Genomic DNA, 19,223 nt, shown 5'->3' with positions numbered 1-19,223 from the left:
ACAGCATGGATCTGTGTTCTGAGAAGCAAGCCAATGTCTGCCAGTCTCCCTGCTGTGATCTCGACCTATTTCTTGCTTCTCCATATGATTTTTAGTGTACTAACCTTTACTGAGTACTAAGTACTGCAGTAAGATACAGAACTCTTAGCAGAGAGGTCAATCAATAAGATTTTGCCTAAAATTTACCACAAAATTGCAGTTTCAAACAATACATCCCATATAGAATGCTTGTCCTCAATCCAATTCTCTTCCCCTTCCCTTCTAACTGTTAACATGAGGAATGGTCTGGGATGCAGAGTGGTGTCCTGTCCCAGCCGGTGCTGTCACCCAAAGTGCACAGAGGCTGTGGGGTGGGGAAGTTCTTCAGCTGGGATACTGCTGCAATTTTTGTTCAAAATCATATTGATATCAGAGTGATTCCAGTGTGTACCAGAATATGAAAAGCTTTTTTTTTTTTTTTTCCCCAGACAGTGCATTTTATGTTTATATCCTTCAAAGACAGTACTTTTTTCTATTCACCCAAAAATCAATAAGAAATTAGAGGCATAAAACACAGATCTCAGAGAGAAATATTGCACAGAAAGTCAGTGCCTATGCCCTGCACCAGCTGTAGTTCCTATGCAATATTATTCTTGAGGCAACAGGGAATAGTAGGATGATCAGTGGAAACCACCTGTGTTTATTGTTGGCTTGATGTATTGTAGAATGCTTTATGAAAAATGGCTGACTGAAGTATTTCATATAAATGTTTGTGAATGGCTGCTCGCAAGAAAAAAAGATCACCTAGGGATTTTGATTTTTATGATTTAATGTGCATCCCTTACTGAGGATGCCCAACAGGGCTAATTGCTATCCTCACTTTATTTTTCTTTTAAACTGAAGAATTTCATTTATTTTTCTTGAAACCTTCATGACTCTTTCATTGTCTTTCCTTTTGTTTTATGTGTAATCCATTGCAAGTGCCTTAGGCTTCAGATAGCCTGAAGAACTTGACATTGTTTTGTCTGTCACACTTCTGCTCTTTAGCCATTCCCTTAGCTTTAATCCATGCCAGTGTGAAGTATTATATTCATATGCTCCCTGATACACTTTGTGTGCAACAGTCCAGTTCACAGATAATATCTTTTGGCCAATTTCTTTAGATGGAATATTTCAGAATTGTTATGGTTTCTGTTGCCTTAGTGACTTACACTTTCTGAACTGTTTCTTTTCTTGCAAATTGTTCAAAATCAGTGTTCACCTGCAAATGAAACTGCTTTTATCTGAGGAGTTCCAGATGGCTGGAAAAGAAGTATATATTCATGGATTATGAAAATGCACTTCAAAGTTACTTTATAGAGCTGCCTGATTTGTTTTCTTTTGTTTATTTTTCTATTTCCCTCCCTCAGTTTCTATTTTTAGCTGACACATTTTGAATATTTTGTAGTCTGCTCTTCACTATACATTTGAAAGTCAAGACATTTTGAAGTGTATAAGCAGATGATTTGTAAATGTTTCTAGTATTGTTAATGCTTCATAAAAACCCTTAACTAAAAGTTGAACTTGATGCAAAACTACTAACAACTTGATGCTGAACTAAAATGCCAAATGGTGGAAAAAATATGAAAGTGGTCTAAGTACCAAAAGAGGTTATTGAATAATTATTCTGTCTGAAAACATTTTCAAATTACGCAGGCTTGAAGATACTAACTGGAAGATGAATCATTGACTATTATCACTTACTGAGTGAGTTTCTTTGTGTTTGAAAGAAACATTGGGAGATTGTTTTCTATATTTGTATATTAGAGAGTGCATTATGCTGTGTACGCTGTGCTTCAACCTTCAAGGTGGTTTGCAGAGGTGATGAAGTATCATTTCTAGAGACAACTGTGGAAACAGGGGGAAGAAAAATGCACTATATTGCTCAGGATTGTGGAGAAGAATCTGGCAGAAAAACTGAAATAAAATGTACTTATATTGAGTACAACTGCTAGCAATGACAGTACTATGAACACATGTTATTGGGATCATAGAGCCATAGAATGGCTTGGGTTGGAAAAGACTTCAGAGCTCATTCAGTCCCAACTCCCTGCTGTGGGCAGGCTTGCCCCCCACCAGCTCAGGCTGCCCAGGGCCCATCCTACACAGCCCTGAGCACCTCCAGGGATGGGCACCCACAGCTCTCTGGGCATCAGTGCCAGTGCCTCACCGCCCTCAGAGTAAAGGAATGGTAGGGATAACACTGAGGCGAGCAGCTGCCTTAAGGTGAATGATGCAGGTTGGGAGGTAGAGGGACCTAGGGTAAATACTGTGCTGCTGCTTTCTGGTTCACACCCAAGTGAAGGCTGTAGCATTACTTCTGTGAGGCTGAGTCCTGTGAAGAGCTGAATCCCTGGCTTCCAGTGACACTACTTGTTAATAATTTAAATATGTCACATTTCCTGGAACTCTTTGATCTTTTCTTTTTTCTTTTTTTTTTTTTTTTTTTTTTTAACCTTAATAAGCATTAGCAGTGTGAAATACCTTTAAACCAACCACCAGATTTTTTGTTTTGTTTTGTTTTGTTTTTTAAATGATTTAGATTTGTTTAGGATGGAGGTTAAAAGATGATAGAAGTCAGAAAAAGAAAGTGATGAGCCATGTTATTCCATTTGGTATTATTCAGGAGGGCAAGACTGTAAATGATTTTTATAAATTCCAGGTACCTTTGTAGTAAGAGAAGTATAAGCCGCGTTTTGTTGAGCTGTCATTTGTGGTAGTGTTTAAAAGATTTATAAAAAAAACCTAGGAATTATTAACTCATTTGTGAAGTAGTCTGAAGTGACTAAATGCAAGAGGGACTTTGTTTCTGTCAGGTTTCTGTCACGGGAAACTTCTGGCAGAGGTTTCATTAGGCCACCAAGTCTCTTTTGGGTTTTAGATGTGTTTGTGACATTACTATCACTACAGTTTGTCTACCTAGATATTTTCTGAGTTTGGTCATCAAATGTTGAGTTTTTCTTCTTAAAAGTTAATTTCTTGAAGTAAGTATCAAAATCATGTGCATCACAGCAGTGCTGATGAGTGATTTTACTCACCAGAGTATTCCCAAGCTTTGCACGTGCCAGAGTTGTGAGCTAGGCCTCATCTCCGGCCAGCAGTACAACCCTCTATTAGATAAACAGATTGAAATCCAGAGAAGCAGATTTTACGTTAATTGACTCCTTTAAATGTGTTATATTTAGAACATTTATTGCATCTAAATATAACTGAAGATCTTGTGAAAATAGTGTTATTGTACTCTTTTGTTCTCTGCATGGCATTATCAGCATCACCCCTACTAAAGGCCATTAAGTCATTAGTTACTTCATGTTCTTTATATTGAAAACACTATTATATGTCTTAATAATACACTAAAGCATTAAATCAATTATAATATTCTGTACTTTCTCAAAAATAGGTGTTTGTATCAATGTATTTATTTTGGTAATACTAATAGGAGCTGTTTTAGAAAAAGCTGAAAGATAGATAAGATTTTTTGGTAACATCTGGCTTTTTTTTTTTTTTTATTAAATATGATGCACAAACTTTTACCATATGCCACATAAAAGTATTTGGATTCGTTTTTCTTCTGCCTGCATTGCATATCAAATCTGAAATGTATTAGGAGTGATTATCTAACTTTAAAATGCTGAATTTTCATGAACTGGAAAACTAACTAGCAGCTGTTGGTGATTTGCCTAGAATTACAGAGCAAAATCCCTATGTAATCACTAGAGAGGCTTCACTACTTCCTTCCTTTTTCTAAGGATTTTGGATAAGAGAAAGGTCTTAGTTTAGGACAGAGGAAGTGAGATGCTGCGAAACCGTTTACTGCGGGGAGTGAACAAGAGAGATGATTTAATGAATCCTAGGTGTTGAAAGGTGCAGCACCATTGACTTCTCCCTTCTAAAATGCTCTTTGCCTATCAGTTTCCTAGTTGTGTTAAAAAATAATGAAAACAGTGAGCATGCTTTGTAAGATGTGTAAGCCAAATGTGAAATAATATTTGGGGGGAATTCTGCTAACCTGATCACAGCTAACCTCTTCAAAGTCAACACTGATGGGTTACAGAGTAGGTTTGTTCATCTTCCTTTCTTGCAATTGCCACATTACTTTGACAAGTCATCACAACATTAAGCGCGTAATTTCATGATGCAACTGACTTGAACTCATGGCTAGCTGCTTCTCAAAGGGGTGGTCCCACTTCTTCACATGTCCTTTGTAGTGCTGTGGTTGTTTTGTTTTTTGTTTATAAAATATGAAATATGCTTTTATCTTTTTTTTTCTTGAAAATATATTTTATTGGAAGGGCCAGTCTCCGATATTTTCCTATTTAAGCTCACTAAGTATCTTGCTGTAGGGACTAGCTAGAACAAGAGCTGATAGAAGACATCAGGAGGGATTTAGCAGGAGCAAAGCTGTACCCTGAGGTAACCATTAGCTCATCACTGCTGTACCATCTAACTGCAGCCTGAGGTTACATCAGTGGAAGAATAGCTAAAGGATGTAGCTAAACATACACACCTATCTCTTTTAATTGGTGATACTTCATCAATTCTCATACCTCCAGATGTACACTTAAAATGGCCCTGTTTATAGAAAAATGAGCTGAAGAAAAAAAGTTCTAATGACTGAGGAGTAAATGAGACTAATGAGGCTGTTTTCTTTTCCAGAAGTTATAAGTGGATATTCTGGATGTAAACAACGCTAAAAGGGAATAAGCACTGTTTAAGACTAGCTCAGTCATTTTAGTAGTGTTAAGAGTTGTCGTGATGTCTGTCAAGATGATGATAGGTACCAATGACAAAGTGTCAGTGATAACTAAATAGCACAGCCCACATGCTGTGTTTGAGAGCACTGTGTAATTGTGAATCCATCAAAGCAAGTTCCATACTGCTGCTGTTTGTGTTATTACTGTTAATGAGTCACTGAAATGCTAGACTTTGGATTAAAAATATTCAATCTGCACAACGTTAGGTGATAATTTTTGGTCTCTTTGGCAGGAGTCCCCATCCACATTCCTTAGTACCTCAGTGATCTGCTGTTTGCATGTCTTCTACATCACGTTCTTTGAGTAGAACATCCATCCTGTTCTTGATCTGCAGAATGAGTTTTCTTATTTAAATTCCTCCTGCAATGTTATTTCATTCATTGTAAAATAATCAAATTATCCGGGTGTCTAAGTTATATGTATGTGGTGGGTGGGGTGCTGTATTGACTGAGAAACTGAAAACTACACATAGTATGAGCCGCATGTCTGTGATCAGTCTTTCTATTTCTGCTTTTATTACGATTTATTTTCCTGTCTGTGCATCACATTCAATGTTTCTTGGAGCAAGATTCTGTTAACTGTGAGGATAAATCCAGATAGTGGGGCTAAGCTGCTAATTATCTTTCAACAATGACTAGTAGCTTGGGACTTGAGCTGGGGCTGGTCTGAAGTGTGAACAGTTGGAAGAAGATGAGTAAACAATCCTTTGAAAACCAAGGTTTCTTAAGCTGATCACAGTCACTGTGCACTGCACTGTGTAGGTGTAATGAAAATCTGGCAATAGTAAAAGTTAAGCAGAAGAAATAATACTGTGGCCTTTGTGTCACTGAAGTTACATAAGTGCAAAAATTAACAGCCTGAGGAAGAAGAGAAATTCAGATTTGGTGGGTGTCTATGTCATCTTGCTTAGAAAAATGAATACATCTTCTAGAGCCCAGTGCAACAGGGAAATTCTATGACTAGAGGAGTGTGAAAGCTCCAATCCTTCCTTGGGCTTTGTGCCTGTAAAAGCTAATTTTGCTTTTACAGAGAGAAACTGAAATAATAACAATTTTTATTTGACATGTTTTTGGTAACCTACCCTTACCGTTTCTTCTCATAGCTCGGGAGTCTGTTAAAGGTTTAGAAGTATGAGTTTGTTCTTAAGGAATATCTTAAGAATACCAATCTTTAATTTTCATTCCGTTTTTGTGGTATTTAATTTACATGAGGTGAACCTACTGTTTGTTTGTTTTTTAAGTCTTAAATGGGATTTGTGTGCAGTGAAATTTTGAATTCTAGAAGTGAAACCAACCAAACAGATTGGAAAATAGATTGGGTTCTGTTGTGAAGTTTGGTCCCTTGGAGCACCAAATATTTTTAATGTCATAAAAGAGAATCATTATAATCTGAAAATAGTCTGGTCCATGTAGTCAAGAATGTACTTCAGGAACAATCCTGCCCTGAAGGGAACTGACCTAAAAAATATTTCCCATCTCAAACTTCTATAGCTTTTGGAGGATAGTAATTATGGGCGTGATGTAGTGGAAAGAAGACAATCAATACAAATATGGATTTTCTGCACATTGAAAGATTAATGAGAATTGTATGCCTTTTTGTTTGAGCATTTTGATCAAATAAAGGATGGATACATTAAAACCATATTTTTCAATGTTCAATGTGCTATTTCTTGACAAAGCTTTGGTTTAGTGCTGCAACAGAAACAGACTGACTCACAGAAAACTGAGATCACTTCTTGGATTGCTTATGAGTGTGAAAATATAAAGTTGACATTATGGAAACTATGAAGAGTTTCTTACATTGCTATAAATGAATCACTGGTATTGACAAGGAGAAATTCAATAAGTACATGATGGGAAGTTATGAGAAATACTGTTTCTGCTTTAAGTTTTTTTTAATTTCTTCTTCCCTGTTTAGGGTTAATGGAAAGCTGGTGGCATTGAAGGTGATAAGATTACAAGAAGAGGAAGGAACCCCATTTACAGCTATCAGGGAAGGTATGCACACTGCCTTGATGATTATGCATGTGTTATTTACTATTATTATTATTTTGTAATTATGTTGCACCTCTTATTTCAGTGCAGTGCTACAGTGAATAGCTTGGGAATTCAAATTATATGATTGTGTTCTCTGTGTGAAGAAACTTTGGTTCTTCAAAAACAAAGCCTGTAGTGTGGGAGTTCTTGTTAAATAATGCAGCTCTGCCTTTGCTGTGGTTTGCATTAGATTTACTATAGGAGTGTGTACTTAAGAGCATACTCATGTTTAAGGTGGGTGTGAGAAGTCCCTCTGGAACATGAAGCAGCCATATAAGTGGTGCTTCTTGCCTAGAGGCAGCAGGTTAAAATGAAGGTAGATGTAATTTTTCATGTACCTACAACATGAAAAGAAGAAAAGTATTTATTGGTGAAGACAATCAAAAGATCAGGTCACAAAAAGTAAAAGCATCATAAAAGCTGTGTGTGGTTTGGAATACTTTTTGTTTGTTTTCCCTTCCCTGTGGGCACTGACCCGTGGGGCTTGGAAATAACTCTTCTCCAGCTTGCTCTGAGAGGCCTGTCATGCTTTCTGCTCTGCTCTCTTCATTCTCCTTGACAGCCTCATGCTCCCTGCTGACAGCTGCTTGATTTGAGCTGGGCATTCTTGAGCTCCTCTGCAGAAATTGTTGTGCCTCCTCTGTGGGAGCCTCCTCTGTTGGATGGCACTAAATATGAGTGTTGGTAGAGAAATAACAAATTACCATCACATGCTGACTCAAACTCAGCTGAAATTGGTTGAGAGCTGAAGAGATGAGACTTGCAACTTTTAAGATATAATTTAAAATTGTGTTGACTGTCAGCATCATTCCAGTAACATCCTACAGTGTAGACCCCGATGTGAGGGATGTGGTTCCATGGACGTCTCAGCCAAAGCCCTGCAGTTTCAGTGTCCCTTGCTGCTGCCTTCTTGTGTCTGCTCATGCCCTGAGCCTGCCTTAGGCCAAGCTGGGCAAATATCTCAGATTGCTGGGGCTGACATCCTGGGCTCAAAAACCCATAAAGCATTGTTGATCAGTACCCTAAGGTTCTGTTACCTTTTGCATTTTAAAGGCATCTCTTCCACAAAGAAGAGAAAACAGTGGGTGGCCAATATAGAAAGGAATTTCAGCAGTTCTTGTGCTATGCTTTGTTTAAGTCGTAACTATTGAATGATCTGACACATTTATTCATATTGATCTACTCTTTTTTTTTTTTTTTTTTTCTGGGAGTTGCCTTTTCCTGCAGCTGTGCCATGATAACGAGGTGTGTAGAAGGCTACGAGCACAGCTTTCAGTATTTGCAATGCTGAGTTCAAGGCATATCAGTCTGCCTTTCAAATATGTTTATTATTCTTCAGTCTTTTAGTTGATACAGTACTGATTTAATAAGAGAATGTAGTACATACTGCTTTCTTATGCCTGTTTAGTGACACTTTAAAGGTTTTTATAATGAGAGCTTGGTCTGGATGAAAGATTAAATGTTATAACTGTCAAAAACAGAATAATGTCTTTTCCTTAATAGCTAGTTTGTTGTGTGAGCTAAGGATAAATAAGTATTCTTGGGAGCAAGGGTAGAGATTTTCTGCTTGACTTTTTTTTTGTAATTATAGAAGCTCGTTGTGTGGAAAAGAAAAAATCATACTATCATTGGAGTTTTCCTTTAAGATCTTCTACAGCACTGTGGTTATGGTTCATTAAAATTCTTATACTTGGTATTAATAAAACAAAGCTCCTGTCTAACAAAGTTTTTAAGGTTATTAATTCATATATATTCTCCTAAGCATGTGGTGTGTCACTGATTTTGATGGGGCTATACTCACATCTTGTATTTCTAAGTACTAATCTAGGCTGGAACTAGATCCAAAGATTATTAGGCTAATGGAAGTGGGGTTTTTTTGAACTTCTGTCAACTTTTGGTTAGGACAGGTCAAAGTCAGGTTAAGAGTGGAGTTGCTGTTATCTTTTTGCGTGTGTAGAATTGATCTTGTCTCCTGGATAGTGGAACTTTGTTCACATTTGAGGAAGCTCTTAGAAGAAATAAAATCCAGGCAGTATCATATAGAAGATAGAAAACCCTGATATATAAGACGGGAAGGGGAAAAATCTATTCCTGGATTGGCTCTTGCTTTTGTTTCCTTTGTTTTGATTTTGTCACCCTAAAAATATTAGGGCCAGAAAGGTAAGGAACAATACATTTCAATTAATATAGCTTTAGGAAGATAATTTCCACAGTGGTGTGCCAGTCTTGTATTATTTGACAGCAGTGCTACAGCTGTGGGCTTTGTTAGATCTGAAGGAAGCTGTTGCAATCCCCTTAGCAGCATCTAATCTACCTTGAGCATGCTGAGCTCATCAACATAGTTGGGAAATGAAAAGGAAATGCTTGTATGAGCTCTTAGGTTACCTGATAAGACTGAAAAAAAAGTAAGAATGAGACATTCTGTTGAACAGATTTTTCTTGAGCTTTGTCAGCTGACTAAGGGCTCCTGACCAAAAATTTAGACTGGGACAATTAGAAAAAGGGCAAATACCATTGAAGATGAGATCAACTTCTAACTCTGGTTATCTGTGTAGTAGTGTTGTCATAATAATAATAAAAAAAAGCATGTATGGTAACATGAGTCAGAGGTCTTTCATAGGACATTTCTTTCTAAAGTCTTTCATACTGCTGACTTATTTTCTAATTTTCCATAAGAGCAAGGCAGATTCAAGCAGAAGCCTGGCTGTATGTAAATTAAAGCTACTGTACACTGTTTAAGGTGGTGTAGAATGTGTTCTTGTGTAAAGCAGTGAGAGAAAATAGCATACCTGCATTGTACTACTATTGGGATGTTGTGTGATGTTAATTAGGGGAAGCTATAGACTGAAATATTCCATGGTGGCCATGCTGTGGGAATTCTGTAAATACCTGTGGACAGGGAATCATATTCTTACTCTTGTGAAACTCAGTGGAAACCAAAAGTATGTAGAAAAAAGATTAAGATGAGTAAGATGTAGAGTTTATATGTGGATTATGTGACTGTGGAAATAAACACTAACTTATCTGAAAAAAAAAATAAATGAAGAGATAATAAACAATCAAACATCTAACAAATACCAACCTACCAATAGCCCGATAAGAAAAATCATGCTTTTTCAACCTGACCAAGTGAGGTTTAGCCAGAGTTTCAGTGAAAGCTTCTGCTTGTAAAGCATTTCTGCTTTCACAGCAGATGTGGTTTTCTGTCTTCCACTATTTATCAAAACTGCATAAGTTTGAATGAAAGTAGGTAAACGGGAATTATTTGTAGTGCTACTCAGCTCAACCCTGAAATTGTAGAACAAAATTCAGAGGCAGCCTTTGCTAAGCATTCTTCTTGGTCCAGTCAGTTGTGTCCACTTAGGCTTTTATGTAGTGGTATGCAGTTTACAGGATGTTGTGCTCTGAATTTAACTCAGTCTGAGGGAATCCAATTGGCCTTTGAAGAGCTTGAAACTAAAAAGAAAAAAGAAGGAACGACTGATTGGATGTATGTATATGACTGAATTAACCTACATGATTTTCTGAATGTGATGCAGGCTTCCCTTCTGTTTGTATAGAAGCAGATTACCATTCTATCCAAAATGTGCTGCATCTGAGACAGTATGGAGTCTGGCAGTCATCTATACACTGTTTTCTCCTTTAAACTTAATTCAGTAGAATACAGATTACCCAGTGAGTTCTGTAGTTGTGTTTTATTCTTTCACAGTAACCGTCATTATTGGCTGTTCAGATATGCCTCAGCAGCAGTCTGTGATTAAATCCACTGCAGCCAGCAGAAAAGTTCAATGACCTAAACTTTATCTCACATATTTCATTCCCTTAATTTCCTGTAATATCATACTTTCATCTAGGCTAAATACTGAACTGTGTGATAGGTTATAAATCTGGAAACAGCTTGACTTACTATTCCATAGTTATCATCTTTGGTTTCAGAGTAATAATATTCCTTTTAGCCTTACAAAGATTCCACTTTTTAGGTGTATATGCAGACAAGCATGCCTTGGTTTTACTGCTACATTGCTTGAGAAATAAATTTTTTTCTTATCCTAATCATGAAAACTGTTTTGTATTTATTTTTAATTCCAACTTCTGCCCATGGAAATACTGCTGCTTCTTTGTTCTTCTTAATGTGATGTAATATTATTAGTGAAACTCCATTCTATTATTTTATGTTATAATTATGTTTTACTTTTGATAGGCCTAAATGGTATTTTGAAGCATCATCTAAACTAGGTATGCTTTTAAGGTAATTTGGTGCTTTGCCATTTAACAATCACAATTAAGCAACTTCTCTTTATTTCTTATTAGCTTTGTTTACATCTTGTCAGTGAAGTGTATTAGTATTTTTCATTCAAGTGTTCATGTCAGAGACTGTCTCTATGCCTTTGGTTTGACAGTTGCTCAGATAATAATTTTTTATCTGATCCAGTGAAGAAAGCTGTTGGTTTTTCGCAGTGGTGTGAAGAATAACATATAAGAGCCTTGGGAACAGCTACCTTTCTTGTGTTATACAAAGAACACAAGATTTGCTTAACAAATCTCTTTAAAAATTTAAGTTACAGAAAAGTTCAGTATGCATTCTGAACTTGTGGGAGAAAACAGTGTATTTGATTGCTGGTGTAGAACTGGTTTGGAGAGAGGTTAAATTCTTGGCCTCAAAACATCTTCAGAGTTTCAGGCCTCTTCCATCCTTACCTCTGTCTTCCTTTTGCAGGATTTCCTTCTGTGCTACACCTAGTAACCTCTTCTGTACACGATGAACCTGTCTTGGAATTGTTGAAAGATGTCAAAAGTTTCACCTGTGGGCATGTTACAATTTTAAAATGGAAAATACATACTATGAATTTCTTCCTTGGATATAATAGAAATATGCATTATTGTGTGCTGTTCGTGAAATCTCGCTACATCCCCTGATAGATGTTCTTAACACAACATCTAACAGAATCTCTCCCCTTAGAAAGGGCATCCATACTGCCTCCTCCCAAACAAAAACTGAAAACCTGAAGGGTCTTCAGTAAGAAAATCCCCTTTATTATCTCAGTCTGGACAGGCTTCCCAAAGTTAGGAGCATTTCTGAGGCCTCTTGATCTGAAGTTCACTGTGTAGAGGGTATAAATCTTCATAAAATTGATGCAGTATAACTGCTAAGTGAAAATTATAAAATTGGGTGTTCATCAAGAGATGCTCCTTGGCAAAAGCGACTGTGAGATTTATTGCTAAGAATTCCTCATGAGAGCATAGTAGAAAATACTGCTTTGTAGTAAAAACACTGCAAGTGATGTAAAGCATTTATGCTTTTATATTATCCAAGAGAAGTAGCACAGTCTGTACTTGTACCCTCTAAGGTACTGCTACAGAGCATTATATTTTTACTCAGTAGACACAATTGTGATCTCATATTGAAATATTATCTGCAAAGAGTGGATGAATTATTGTACTCACATCCCAGTTCTGTGATTCTGGACTGATACGTAGCATGATAATCTTTACAAATTAAAGTCAGCAAATGACCTCACAGTGCTAGCTAGGTGCCTCATGGTGATAGAGCTCCTACTCATTATATGAGGTTGTATTCTGTAGGACAAGGGCACAGAGAAACAATATCTGCATATTTCTAGAGTGTCATTCGTCAATCACTGCTAGGAGGTAAATGCAAGTAGCAATTAGAGTCCATTCATTGTCTATCAGTAAAGATTGAGTTACTTTTTTATTATTATTTTTATTTTCAATTAGATCATCCTTATATAAACAAACAAACAAACAAAGAGTCAAATCTACCTTTTCTACAGTAGTTCTTTACTTTCAATTTATTGAGGAAGCTCAACATCTGCTTTATTTTGAGTGATAGGAGTTTGGAGGACTTTTTCATTTCCTTCATGAAGTCCAGTCAAGAAATTTAAATTTCTGCAACTGAAATGCCTCAAAGCTTCATCTGTGTTTGGCTCAGCAAGCCTCAGGGAACTTTAAGAAATTATGCTTAAGAGTGTGGAGATGTGGCTATTCTAAGCATTCACATCACATGAGTTAGATAGAATTTTTGCCTCTTTGTTTTTAGAGGCTGAGGCTGAGTTCACTCTCCCTAGCAGCTGGATTGATTTTGAGCTCTGAAGTAAAAAATGAACAGTAGCTTGGCTGTAGCTTTGGGAACTTTTTCATTGCCTATAGAGTTGGCAGAGCTGCAGTCTTCTGCAGGCTAAATAGCTACAGCTCAATTAGCTGTAAAGCCAGTGCAGTTTATAATCATAACAGCTTTGTTTTTCAGTGTTGTTAAAAATAAAACACACAGTCCAAGAGCCTCTGGGACACTCTTTCACTGAATATTTAAGGTCAAGAAGTATTCAGAGGTAAAGAAACTCCAAAAATATTTTCTCTCTGATTTCTGTCTGCTGTGGCCATCGTACAGTCTTACACAAAGTGTATTCTGCCTCAAGATAAGGGAGGAATACAAGATCACAGAATCACAGAATTCTAGGGGCTGGAAGGGACCTCCAGAGATCGTTGAGTCCAACTCCCCATACAGAGATTAAATGCATACTGAACTTGTGGGGGAAAACTTAGTGTGTTTGATTGCTGATATAGAACTGGTGTAGAGAGGTTTTCATAGAAAGGTGAGCTGGGTTTTGAAAACTACAGTCCATTTAGAAAAGGGTTCTCCTGTAGTCTTTATCACAAAATGGAAGTTTTAAAATTCCCAAGACTTTTGGATGGTGCATATTACTAAACATTTTTTCAATGATATGGAGAAGTGTATGTTCTTTTCTACTGAACATTAATAAAAGTAACGTCTAATTTTTTTATTTTTTTTTAGCTTTTATGACCTTTTTTTTTTTTGTTAGCTCAAATTTTCAACCATGTTTCATTTGTGCTTTCTCCCACATTTGAGTTTGTATGCATTTGTTTAGGTCTGAGAGAAACATGTTGGATCCTCTGCTCTGTGGGGCTTCAGGTCAGCTGAAGCTTTCACCTCGATGCTACTTTCCTCCTTGCTGTTCTTTCCAGCCACAACTTGCTGCAATTTCTTTTCATGACAGTATTCATTTGCCTTTTTAGAAATCAGCTGGACTGACTGACTGACTTCAACAGTTAAATTATATTTATATTACATTTCAATGCACACAAATTGTGTTGTTCTCTCTCCTTTCTGGTGTACCGAATGAACATTATTGTCTCTGTACAGTGCTCAGAAGGGGTAGAGACTGAGTAAGTCTGTCCTATTTCTTTCTTTGTTCCTTGCTATTTATAGACTGAAGAAAACCTTTTCCTTTTTTTTCTCTCTTTTATCCTCTAATGTGTTAGTGTCTCTCACAATTACAAATCCTTCAGGAGAGCTGGGATTACATAAATGCAATATAAATGATGATGTTTCCATTTGGGAACCATGGTATACACTTTAAACTCCTCTACTAACTCCTATCATATGGGAAAAGTGTCGTGCTTTTCTGAAAATTGTAAATGAAAATTTCAAGTTATGCAGCCTCATAAAGCTAAATTTGTTTCACGGAGTGGTTTACCCCTGCCCATATTTTTACTCTAGGCTGCTGAGACTGAGCACAGCTTTATCAGTTGCATCTTCATTTGGTACGTTTGAAGTACAAGCTGTGACCTTCTGCCTTTTTTTCTTGGGCACTGTTCAAGACAGAAAAGAATGTGGTGGCAGTTTAGGGAATTATTATTATTAATATTATTTATGGTATCATCATTTCACCATTCAGAGTCCTTCCTTCATGGCTGTTAGCGTTAGTTTGATGGCAGACCTTTCAGGTTCTGCCCTATTTTTGTAGCAGAAATTGCCTGTGTTTCATCAGTATTCACATGGAAAGTGATGGGTAAGGGATGTTGTGCTTATTCCAGCACCAGTAGCTTCAAAGTCCATTCATTCAGAGAAATCACTGATTCCTCTGTCTAACCCTGCTTATGGCTCACCTGGGCTTTGGGGTTCTTGACCTTGGCCCAGCTGGTACATTCTGCTCTGAAAAAAGTTTCTTCTGCTCATAAAATCTGTTTTCTTGCCAATTTTAAGGCATGATTTAGCACTGTTGCCTGCTGTACTGTACTTTTATGTCAGGAAATGTAGGAAAAAGTGGAAAATACAAAATATAGTAAGATAATAAGAGAGGGGGGCAATCTTTTCTCCATATACAACTATAGCACATAGTTAAACATCATTATATCATACCTTTGTGCAGACCTCATAGCTTTCTAGCCTAAGTGGAAGTTGGTGAGCATGTCTTTTTATTCTATATGCAATTTTAATCTCCTTCTACAGCTGTAATGCAGCTATAAAATAGAGCACCCAAGTTAATCCTGCTCAGAGTAACATCAGCTTTTACCCTGTGATCATATATCCCTTGCAGTGACTTGACTGGGGATACATATACTAAAGGTTGTTAATGTAAATGGAGGTGATAGTAAGTTCTAGCATATCTACTTGAATTGATTAGAGACCTTAAGGGCCGCACCTTTGAAGTGCCAGTGCCATCTGTAGTAAACTGGTGAAGCAAAACTATGATATCAGGTACCCAATTTTTCAGATTGTTTTTTCTTTGTTCTGTCTACCTTTTATGAAAGGAACAACCCCAGCAACTATACTACTTAGCCTTGTGACTAAAATGGTGGCCTTAAATCTATGCAAAGACATTTGTCTTTGTCAAGATCTTCATGTGTGTTTTTTATCACTGCTATGTCCTGGATTTTAAAACTATCAGAACAAGATGACAGTTCAGCATTTGAACCAGTTCAGTTAGCCTTAGTTTTCTCCTTAGCTTTTGTGTCAAAGTCTAGTTTCTGCTAGATGCTATAGGCTCAGATTCCTGGGTCAGGCCCTGAGGGAGATAACATCAGTCTTTTTCCACACTCGTATTTTTCCCTGTGCTGAAGACTGTGTTGCAAACATTTTAGTTCTATTCTCCAGTCATTGCTCATGTGGGAGATTTATCATTCAAGAATTATATGAAGTTGAAATACACACTTCATAATGAGATCTCTTGCAGCAAGGTTGAATTTACTGCTTTTGGTCTTTATAATCAATATGAAGAGAGCAGCATTTCAAAATTAGAAATTGACCTTTACTGTCATCTTCAAAGCAATGAAAATGAATATCCACATTATTTTACTTGGGAATTTTCTTCCTGTGTAAGCAATATAAAAAAGAAACTGATAATTCATTGTATTTTTCTAAGATGAAGAGGAACTGGATGGTTCAGGGACTGGTAATAGGATATCATGACCTTCCACCTCTGACCCATTTATTAACATATAAGACATGATAGTGGTGTCTAGTAGTTATCAGTGTGGGATATATTCTACAGCTGTAGAATCCATAATGGTGTAATTTGTGAATTTTTAAGGTCCGAGCCACTTGGCAAAAAATTCAGCAGCTTTTCATCTGGCTTTGGATTTAGCTGAAGCCAAGTGAAAAATGAACTAAGAAAAAAATGAATAGAAGCAGCCTTGTAAATGAGGATCTATTAGCTGAAGTTCGTGATTTGTGTCAGTTCTGACTTGATACAGATATTTGTACTTTGGTGAAGGTCACTTCAGAATTCCGTTAATTGATGCAGAAGTCATACCAACAACTTTTCTTCACCTATTACTCTAGGATGTTAGAAAGGGATTAATGTGAATAGGACTGCTGTGGATTTTGATTTGAAAAGATGCTCAGAACATGCACTGTTGATGAGAACTGATTTCATGCATTTTGCTTTTTGCTAAAAATCTCCTGAGGAAGCATCCCAACACCCTTTTCTGTCTATAAGCAACTTAAACTGAGAGTTAGGAGTATAAAACCCCCTTAGTTGTCAGGTAATTAAATATCAAATAACCTTGGGCTTCATTTATTCTTAATTATCACCTCATTCTTCCTGAGCAGAAACAGTGAAGGAGGTTATGAGGGTGGAAGAAAATCTATGTCCCTCCAAAACTAGTCTTACAGGCAGGGTGATAGCAGTGTTGGTATGACTGATTCCTGTCTGGAAACATACTCCCTTCACTGCATATCTCCCATAAGTGAGAGAACAAAGTAGCTTAAGTCTCTCTGGTTACTACAGATTGAAAAATAATAAAAGGAAAATTCACTAGGTCAATTTTGGAGTTCTAGTTTGGACACAATTAAAATGTATCTCCTTTTATGTAGCCTGTCTAAAATTTTGTAACTAGAAAGAAATATAATCTACAATACTTTTTACAAATGTCACTCTCAAACATTAGCATAAATCACACACTCACTTCCATTCCCTCTGTTTCTTTGGGCTTCAGAATGCACGCTTGCTCCTTGCGTGCTGCGAAGTCTGAAACAGTGTTTAACATGAGAATGTTTTCATAAGAACATGCACTGAATTGTATGGGGATTTTATTAAAAAAAATGCAAAAATGCAAATCCTGAGCATTTAGCACATTAAGCACTGGATAAAATTTTGCTTTTGTTATTTTGGTGTGGTTTCTCACAGCACAGCAGTGTTACATTGCTGCCATTAGGAAACTGTCAGTTTCTGAAGGGATGTGCAACTAAATGCAGACCCAGCAGGTTGTAGGCCCATTGACAAAATCTTGTTAAGAATTTCCACACTTTTCAGGTTACTTTATCTCAATGTACTTGTGATCCTAAATGGTATTTTTCAATTTTTAATTCTATGTTTCTCAGAAAGTCTTGGTTATAAAACTGACATGGTTGAAATGCTGGCTTTGCATCAAGATTTCTGACTGAATTACCATTTGAATCACTTGAGGCCCTATTCAGAAAGCAGAGGGCTATTTGCATAATCAGAAATGCATTATTTTGCGTGTCAGTGGAGAAACTAAGGCTTAGAGCAGCAGTTCGCAAACAAAATTCAAGATACAGGTATTGAAGTGTCTCTCTCTGTATGCTGCTGTCTCTCAGCCCTGCTTGAATAAATCTGTCCGAAACAAAAGATTTTGGAACAATGCATAGTTTTCATTCAAAGTCTGTATGGTATTAGATGGATTTCTTACTCTCCCAAATGTGGACAAGAACTGGGGATACTTTTAAGCCATGCTTGTTGCAGGAGGATAGGTTTCTTTCTAAAAATATGCTCAGTAAAAATTTACGAGCCTGAAAGTCGCTCCTTCTATTGAAGAGGTCAAACTAAATAAGCTGTAAGAGTATATGTCTGTGGATAATGGGTTCAAGATTTTGTTAACACCTTTCTGTCAGATTTCTGGCCACTGGTCCAAGAGGCTAATAAATTGCATTAATAACCTTTGTATCTCCCTTCAGCCAATGCATTTATGTTTTTTATTCTTTTTTTATGGCTGTGGACAAGATGTTGGAATGCCTCTGAATGAATTCTTTGAATGTAAATAACTCCTGATCAGTGTTCAAGGGCATGAAGCAACTTCTAACCTCTCTGAGGTAATAGAAAACCTCTGGGCATTAAAAGCCAACCAACCAACCAACCAGCCAACATCCCTCCACCCCTCTCAAGATTAAGAGAAAAGTTAAGAAAAGTTCCGTTTTTTTTTTTTCTCCTGGAAGGAACATCTGATATAATGTACATCTGAATCAAAGCACACCATGGCTTGTCATTAAGAAGAGTGATCCTTTTTGTGTACATTCTTTTGGAGCTGTTGGCAAAAGGGTGCTTTTTCCTCCATGTTTCACATGTTCAAGATGCATGCAGAATATGCTGTATTTATGGCTGACTGAAGTGCATAAAATTGAAGTCATTCAGTTTCTCATTTGTTTATTTAATCACAGAGGCCATTAACCTTGTAAAATCATTGACAGAATTATAAATCAACATCTTTAAGAATTATGTAAACAAGTTTATAAAAGTTTCTTGAATGAAATGAAAGCCAAACCACAGCAAAGGATGAGGCCTTATTATCTGTACATATTAAAGGCCAAGGAAATACTGAAAAAAACAGCAGATAATTTTTCATGTCAATGACACAATCCCAGTTACTACAGTGCATAGCACTTGTAGTTAAGGTTAAAGATAGCTTTGCGGTAAAGGTACCTGACTGTAATTTATTATCAGATATTTTATGTGTAGCTTATTCTGTTCACGCAGAAATTTGGGAGATAAATGTACTTCAGACCAGGTTTGTTTATCTGTAGAGATCTCATCTGTTTGTTTTGAATATTATCAGTCTGTCAAATGTAAGCATCCTAACCAGCTGGGGGAGAGGCATTTTGATGGACCTGCTGAAGTCTGTGATCTGTCATCACTAGGTTGCTGAGTTCTAATTAGATTTAAATGAGAGGTGCTCTTATGCCTGTCTCATGGGCTGATCTTTCCTTTTTCTGTTGGGGAATATTTTTGTTCTGCTTCCAATGTGCTGGTACGATTTGATATGTTGAACCAAGTTGGGAATTTAGGGTCTAGCACTGTGAATATTAGCACTTTGGCTGCCACTGTTTTAATATGTATGTCTGAACTGGAATTTGCTCTTA

At 36.9% G+C, this 19,223-nt stretch overlaps 1 protein-coding gene across 2 annotated transcripts in view; it reads left to right on the top strand.

The window, feature by feature from the left end:
• CDK14 (cyclin dependent kinase 14) overlaps nt 1–19,223 on the top strand; it is a 308,533-nt gene that overhangs the window by 93,628 nt on the left and 195,682 nt on the right. For both annotated transcript variants that reach the window (XM_065731296.1, XM_065731297.1), the window contains one exon: nt 6,690–6,769. In XM_065731296.1, the coding sequence (XP_065587368.1) occupies nt 6,690–6,769 (80 nt within the window). The remainder of the gene's footprint in view (nt 1–6,689; nt 6,770–19,223) is intronic.

The sequence above is a fragment of the Cyrtonyx montezumae genome, unplaced genomic scaffold (assembly GCF_038088225.1).
Source record: "Cyrtonyx montezumae isolate F1298 unplaced genomic scaffold, pur_monq_1.0 scaffold_14, whole genome shotgun sequence".
NCBI classification, from domain to species: Eukaryota; Metazoa; Chordata; class Aves; order Galliformes; family Odontophoridae; genus Cyrtonyx; species Cyrtonyx montezumae.
Note: the sequence above shows the minus strand (reverse complement) of the source record. Positions and strands in the feature narration are given on the sequence as shown.